General features: G+C 40.7%; 2 protein-coding genes across 3 annotated transcripts; one reads left to right on the top strand and one right to left on the bottom strand.

Moving 5' to 3' along the window:
• Positions 1-313: 313 nt before the first annotated feature.
• Positions 314-2,457, bottom strand: LOC146713674 (uncharacterized). 2 transcript variants are annotated; one of them, XM_085449626.1, is made up of 3 exons: positions 2,049-2,457; positions 1,586-1,945; positions 314-790 (listed from the first exon to the last, which is right to left on the bottom strand). In XM_085449626.1, exons 1-3 carry the CDS (start codon positions 2,095-2,097, stop codon positions 564-566), a joined length of 636 nt encoding a protein of 211 aa, XP_085305752.1. In that variant the 5' UTR covers positions 2,098-2,457; the 3' UTR covers positions 314-563. The 2 variants fall into 2 exon arrangements, with proteins under 2 accessions (XP_085305752.1, XP_085305761.1); XM_085449635.1 differs by having other exon boundaries at positions 314-787.
• A 701-nt stretch (positions 2,458-3,158) lies between these two features.
• LOC146713673 (hepatitis A virus cellular receptor 2 homolog) lies at positions 3,159-6,714 on the top strand (the record flags this gene model as incomplete). Its single annotated transcript, XM_085438861.1, has 3 exons — positions 3,159-3,218; positions 5,105-5,456; positions 5,695-6,714. Coding segments are annotated over 3 exons (591 nt in total), but the record flags the coding sequence as incomplete, so codon positions are not given.
• Between the last annotated feature and the right edge of the window lie 554 nt (positions 6,715-7,268).

Here is a 7,268-nt window from a genome sequence, read left to right as displayed (position 1 = left end):
ATATGTGAAGGCACTACTGATTTTGGCTTAAACAGGAGCTACATTTGCTCCCATCCCCTCATGAAGAGAAGAATCAGGAAAGAATTTTACTTATAAAATTGTAAAAACCAGTTTCTTCACTTTTAGAAAGATTAAGATGTGAAATTAAAAGAAAAGGTGAAATGACCCAGTGTTAAATTTACCTCTGTCCCAACTGCGTTGATAGATTTTTAAATGTTTTATCAAATAGAAATGAGTTTGTTATTGAAAACACTGAAAATGTTTCTCTGTTAATTTTCTTGTTAAATCAAAGTTGAAGTGAATGACCAAATAACAGATTTTAGTTTTTATTACAGTTTTAGAAAGTTTGCCAATGTTTTTGAAGATGCGGTTTGTAAAATATAGATTATTAATATCTACATATATTTCGATCTATTTGTGTTATACAAAAATGACTTGCATAGAAAAACATACAAAAAATGTTTTTGTGAATTTGTGTGAATGAGGTAAGTTGAATAGTGTATGAAAGCAACATATAGAACCAGTTCATTTACAGAGTTCGTATCAACTAGATCAAGTAGACGTCAAAGGCAGGACGTATCTTGGTTTAGTGACTTTGTCCCTGAGAGTTCATGAAACTTGACAGCTGTACAGAAATTTGGCACTTTTCTAAGCACGACACAAAGTAAAGTGCACACAATCAGAGCGAATAATGCTGCTGCTGTCAGGCCAATTACAATAATCTTCCAGTCCTTTCTCTCTTCTTGTGGTGGTGAAGTTGGTCTCTGGGATGTGAGTTGATCAGCAGCTGCTGTAAAAGACATTAACATATTTACTTGTGCAGAAATAAAATAAGAACCATCAGGATGTTTGACATGAACAACTGTTGAAATCTCCCAATTCTTTGAATCTTTGGGCTGAAGGAAGGACAATACTCGGTGTATTTATGCTCAATCAACAATCATTTATTTCCATACAATTCAACACTTAAGAGCATAAGGACCATCATGATGGGGAGACATGCCTGAAGAGGGTCACAGCAAGTCTCAAAATGGTGACGGGTTGCTCAGCTTTTTATAGTCTCTAGTGGCCCCCACCTAGTCGTAAAAGACCAAACATTAACATTCTTTCTCTCTTACGGCGCCTAAGTTATGACCTCGGCAGTTGTTCCTCTGCTTTCTGTAAGGTGGGGGTGTGGAATGTGGTCTGTCTATCTCCCCTGTCTTAGACACAGAGTCTCCTGCTTACAACCTTCTCTTCATGATTCAACAATTAAGCATGTAATACATTCACAGCAGATCAAGGATACAGAGTGATGCACACTTATCTAATAAACTAATCAGTGAATATGTTCTTTTAACTCAAAAGTATAATGAGAACTAAACTACATACAGATCACACACTCTATATTAAAGGGTATAATATGATCTACAGCAGTATCATCCTTCAACTACTTTGATTACATATATAAGGTAACATATAATAACAGAATAATATCACACAACACATCATGTTTTTCAGTCATAAATCATAAACATGGCAAATAAAAGTTTAACAGACCATAAATATAAAAGTGATTGTTCAGTTTTGACTTGTTAAAACTTACCAGTGACGTTGAGTCTGCAGCTCGCAGAGCTGAAGCCATAATCTGTGTTTACTTGACACTTGTATTGACCAGAGTCCTCAGTCCTGAGTTTGCACAGCTGGAGTCTGATTCGTCCTTCTCTGAGGGCGTCTTTGTCACCCTGAACTCGTCCTGAAAACTTTTCATCCTGAGACTCTGAGACTTCAGCACCATTGTGGACATGATACAGAACTGAGAGTTTATCATCAGTTATCAGTTCACAGTAGATGTTTAGATATGTGGGGGATCTGCCTGTTTCTACTGTGAACGTCCACTCCAGTGTGATGTTGTGGTTCTCCTCTGCCTGACAGGAGGTCTGAGTCACATTCACTACAAATGATCCTGTTGAGGAGACAGAGAGAGAGAGGAGCAGACACTCTGAGAACTGGAACAAACCTGTTGTTGTGGTTTTAATTTGGAGTTCATGAAGTGAACTGTAACTAACCAGAGACACACGAGGTGAGGATGAGGACCAGCGAGATCCTGCAGTTCATCTTCTCCCTGTGAGGAGACAGAGGTGAAGAGTCATGAACACATGAGGTCAAAGTTCAGTTACAACAGGAACAAAAACAGGCAGATGAGAACCTGCAGGAACATCAAAGTCAAATTTAGATTTTCCTTAATCTTAATTATGCAAATTCTCATGACCATTGATCAACAACCACTGACCAAAACCCACTGATCAATGGCCATGAGTACAGTAAGATTAAGGAACTGACCTCCCAGCCCATTGTTCCTTCACTGAGCTGGTTACAGTCATTATGCAAATGTACTGTTTATAAGATCGGGGAAACCTGCAGTCAGCTGAGACTGAAGAAGTCACTTGGATGAGTGACGAAACGTTTCTCCCACAAAACGCTACGTCCAGATGAACAGAATCAACTTTTGGAGATTTACTTTCCTGGATGATTGAAAATGCATCAAAACAATATTTAAATATAGAAATAAAAGCACTTTTAATGTTTCCCGAAGCTCAGTATTTGAAACAGAGTTAAATTTCACTGCTGTAAAATTTTAATTACATACGTTTGAAACAACACTTTACAAATTGATCTTTAGGTTTAATGGCGAGAAACCCTCAATCTCACTGTAATAGCCGAGAGAGAGAAAAACAGCGGTGCAATTTAAAATCTTACAACACAACCATAAACGTTTACAACCTAAAATAACTTCCCAAACTTAACAAATGCAAACAAAGATCTTTCAGGGGGGTGCTTCTTCTTCTTTGTGTTTAACGGCGGTTGGCAACCAACGTAAAGGAGCAGAAGGGGGGCTGCTAATAACAAAATAAACTTTTATAAACTCCGTTACCTGCGTACCGCCAAAACAGTCAAAATCAAAATTAAACCCGGAAGTGTTAGTTACCACACTTCCGGGGGATGGTCTCCTCAAGTGTCAGCCAGTGTCAGCGAGCTAGTGAGTGATTGACAGCAGCCTTATCAAATCTAAGGCAAGATAACAGGCGTGTCAACATGTTGGCTCCAGTCTTCCAACATAAACCCGTTCGTGCAGTCTGAGTGTGCTTCATTAGCGTCATGAAACATGTTTGCTGTAACATCTCCGTGGCTCTGCTGGACTTTACTGTCTGTCTCCCTCGTGGGCTTTACCTGTGCGGGTGAGTTTTATTTTAAAATCATATCGATCTATTTCTTACCCGCTGTTAGATGTTCGAGCTGCTTTAGTTTCAGCTGCTCACAGAGAGGACGCAGGTCTCAGCTGTCACCAAACCTCTTCTGTCGTGTGAGAAAGTGGATGTTAGTTTTTAGATGTACTCACACACGTTTACATAACAGTTTGTATAATGAAGCTGTGAAGAGAAGAGTCTGCTGTAAAAGAAACAGTTTATAACTGCATTACCCATCCTCCCTTACAACCTCATTTAAGTTTGCGGTTGTAAGGCAGCAAAATGTGGAAGGGTTATAGGGGTATGAAAACTTTTTCAAGACATTGTATATGCAGGTATGTGTGTGTATATTGGTGTGTTTGTTTCATATCAGAAAGACTTTATTTATCTCCAAGGGGAAATTAACATACAACAGAGCAGCATGAAAGACAATAAGAACAGGCAATGAGAGTGAGATAATAAATACACAGAATATACAGTTTTAAAATTACGCAGTTTAAAATTAAAGTGACTGAAAGGTGAATAAATAACTGAGTAAAAGTGAATAAAGTGTCGGCAGTATAAGAAGAGAGTAGTTTCTGGTGTGGGAAATGCTCCTTTGGCTGGAGTTAAAAAGCAGGGTGGCTTTGGAGACAAAGGTGGGTCTCCTCCTCTCAGTCCTGCAGGAAGTGCAGCGGAGGCGTCGCCCAGAGGAGAGATATTGAAATGCGGGGTGAAGAATGTGAGAGGGGTCGTTGATGATGTTGGCTGCCTGTCTAAGGGCGTGTTGGCTGAAAACCTGTGCCAGAATTCTGACAGGCAGGCCAATGATTTTTGAGCACACTGATGCAGTGTGCTGCAGTCTGTTCCTGTTCTGAAGGCTGAGGGGGTGGAATCAGCAGGTGATGGAGAAGGTCATGATGCTTTCCAGGAAGGCGTAGTAAAAAGTCATCATGATGGTTGTGCTGACTTCAAAGGAGCTGAGTTTCCTAAGGAGGTATAGCCGTTGGTGGCACCTCCTGAGAATCTCCTCTGTGTTGGCAGAGAATCTCAGAAGGTTGTCAAAGATGGTTCCCAGGTATTTGTACTCCTCATCTACCTCCACTGGCTTCCCATGGATGGTGGTGGTGACTGAAGCAGCCAGATCCCTCTGCCTACGTTCAATTCAAGTTTGGAGCTGTCACGCCACTCTACAAACTCCTGAAGAGCGGGCCTGTGGTGTTGTGAGGGGCCTGACAGCAGTGACAGGAGAACTGTGTCGTCAGCATATTTAACCAGGTGACAGTTGGCCTGTGTGGATCTGCAGGCATCAGTGTAGAGGATGAAGAGCAGGGGGGAGAGCACACAGCTCTGGGGGGAGCCAGTGGAGGTGGAATCGAGACCTGAAAGAGAGTTGTTGACCCGAACTTTCTGAGTCCTGTTGGTCATATATATACACATATATGCCTGAAATAAAAGCTCATCATCACCTTGAGAGCATCTTGATGTCCCACAGTGTTCACACTAACTGATCAGCCACTCTTTCAGCTGTTCTCAGATGAACATCACTTTCCTTCCTACACCTTTGATTATAACTCTGTCTGCAGCCTCCCGTCTCAACTTTTCTGTTACATGGTCTGAATGAGTTTGGCCACATAGAGGGAAGCTAATAAAACAACAACAAATATATGTCACCCTCGATCTTTTTTTCTAAGAAAATGTTTGTTTGTTTACACAAAAATGCAGGTTCATATTCTGTATTTTGAACAATACACTGGCGTGTGTGCATGTGTGCAAGCTGTCTGGTGGGCCATGTAGCCTGATGTGCTGGACCCAGTGTGTACACTTCTCTCTCTCGTCTAGTTCATAAGCTCTGCCTCACTCTGATTGGCTGCTGCTCTGTGTTGTTTTTCTTTCAGGCCACAAAAAACATCACAGCTGAGTCTGGAAAGAACGTCACTCTGACATGTCGAGCTCCAAATAACAACATAGTAGTAGAATGGAGCAGAGCTGACCTGCAGCCAGAATATGTTCTTTTGTACCGAGACAAGCAGTTTATTCGAGATCACCAGCATCTATCTTTTAAGAACCGGGTGGATCTGCAGGACAGACAGATGAAGGATGGAGACGTGTCTTTGATTCTGAAGGATGTGACGACTGCTGATAGTGGAACATATGAGTGTCGTGTCTTCATGAGAGGAGCAAACCGCAGGAAGAGAGCTCATCTGAAGACTGATCCTATCACCACCATCAGCTTAAATGTTTCTCCAGGTGAGTGAGTAGAGTTGAGTGTGTGTGTGATCAGAGGTGAAGCTGCTTCCTGGTTGTTGATGTTTGTTTCTAAAGATGTTGTTGATGAGACTTTGTAGAAAGCAGCTGGTCTGAGTGATGTGATCAGAGTGCAGTAGATAATGTCTGACAGCAGTTTGAAGAGGAAATGGATTCTGTTCTGTTCTTCACTCATCACCTACCTGACAGCTGACACCTCACACCTGTTTCTCACCTGCAGGTCAGACACACACAGAGGATGGAGGGAAGGAGGATGGATCTGTTGGACTGATAGTCGGTCTGTCTATTTGCGCTGTGCTTCTTGTTGCTGCTGTTGTTGGTTTTTTGATCTACAGAAAACATAAACAACAACAGAATAAGGATTCCTACCAGCCTCCTCCTGAACAGCAGCCTGTTTGAAATGTGTTAGAGCTTCTTTTTTTCCTCACCTGAGTCTCTTGCTTCTCTTCCAGCTTCTCCAAGGTGACACTGAGCATTCAGGGTAAAGACATTTGAAAATGTCCTGAAATTAATTTCCATGACATCCAAGGTTTGATGTTAAGTATCTGAAATTAGACTAAACATTTATTTATTCCAAACAGATTTTTTTGTGCTTCAGGAAATTTAAATTATTTATTATAAGTGAAACAGGAGCAGACAGACAGACCACTGTGCCTTCAAGAAGTGCCAAAATAAGATTTTCATGAATTTTTGTATTTTCTTTTTCTTTGGTGTAAAACATCAACAAACATTTTCATATTTCATGTTTAACGTCCATTATAGAGTTTTTAAGAAGTAGAAAACTGTCCCAAAGTTAAAGTTGAGCCTTTAGCTCCTCACTCGCTCATCGACCTCCATGAACACCAGCTGAAGTCTTCATAAGTAGTTTAGTTTATCAGACTAAACTTGTCTTTATACTGTGAGCTGTAGCTGCTACTTCCTGCTCTCGACCTCCTGCTGAGCTAATATCAAACTATCTGCTGCTTCACTTTAAACACATAAAACACTCATGTTTATATCACAGAAGCTTCTAATGTTTATTATATTTAGCTTTAAGCACTGCACACTTTTTTACTTTATTATTGCACACTGTATGTAATATATTTATTTCTATGAGCAGGAATCTTGTTTAGTTTTCTTTCTGTAACAATAAATCTGTTTTTATCAGAAACTTTCTGACCTGTTGACTCATTTCATGCAGTTTTCAGGGATTTTCTGTTTATAATGTTTGTTTTTATTATAAACGAGCCTTCAGATGGTTGTTGTTGTTTTCTGGTGCTTCATGAATAATCTTGAACTGAAGCTGAATAATTTGAGCTGGACTCAAACAAACCTCACTGAGCAGATGTGTAAACTGGATCTAACTCCACTTTCTCTGGTTGGTTAACCAGCAGCTGCTTATCACAGGATTGGTTGATTGGGAGCTGAGGAGAAGCAGGAAGGAGGAGCCTGGCTTAGAACAAGGACTATGTTCAAGTGTGAGCACTACAGCTGCAGCACAACTGTGGACTCCACCCTGATTTGAGTTGGTGAAGGGAATTTCCTCTGTTTAGTGGCATGTCGGTTTTCTGAGAGCGACACAGAGTCTTTATCCTCACAGTGCAGCGGTGGATTCAGCCTGTTTAAGGTAACTAACAATGCTAATGCTGTCAGACAGCACTGAGCTGTTACATTCATACACAGTGTCACAGCAGTCTTTAAAATAGTGATTAAAACGCTGCCTGTAAACAAAGTGCCATCAGACAGGATGTCATCACTAAACTTTCAAACACATCAGATTAAAATGAGCTGACAGCAAATCGTTCCTTGTATTAC

Source organism: Copadichromis virginalis, linkage group LG3 (genome assembly GCF_057382275.1).
Source record: "Copadichromis virginalis isolate Kocher_CV1m ecotype Utaka linkage group LG3, C_Virginalis_male_GT1.1, whole genome shotgun sequence".
Taxonomy (NCBI): Eukaryota; Metazoa; Chordata; class Actinopteri; order Cichliformes; family Cichlidae; genus Copadichromis; species Copadichromis virginalis.
This window is presented reverse-complemented; position numbering and strand designations above follow the sequence as displayed.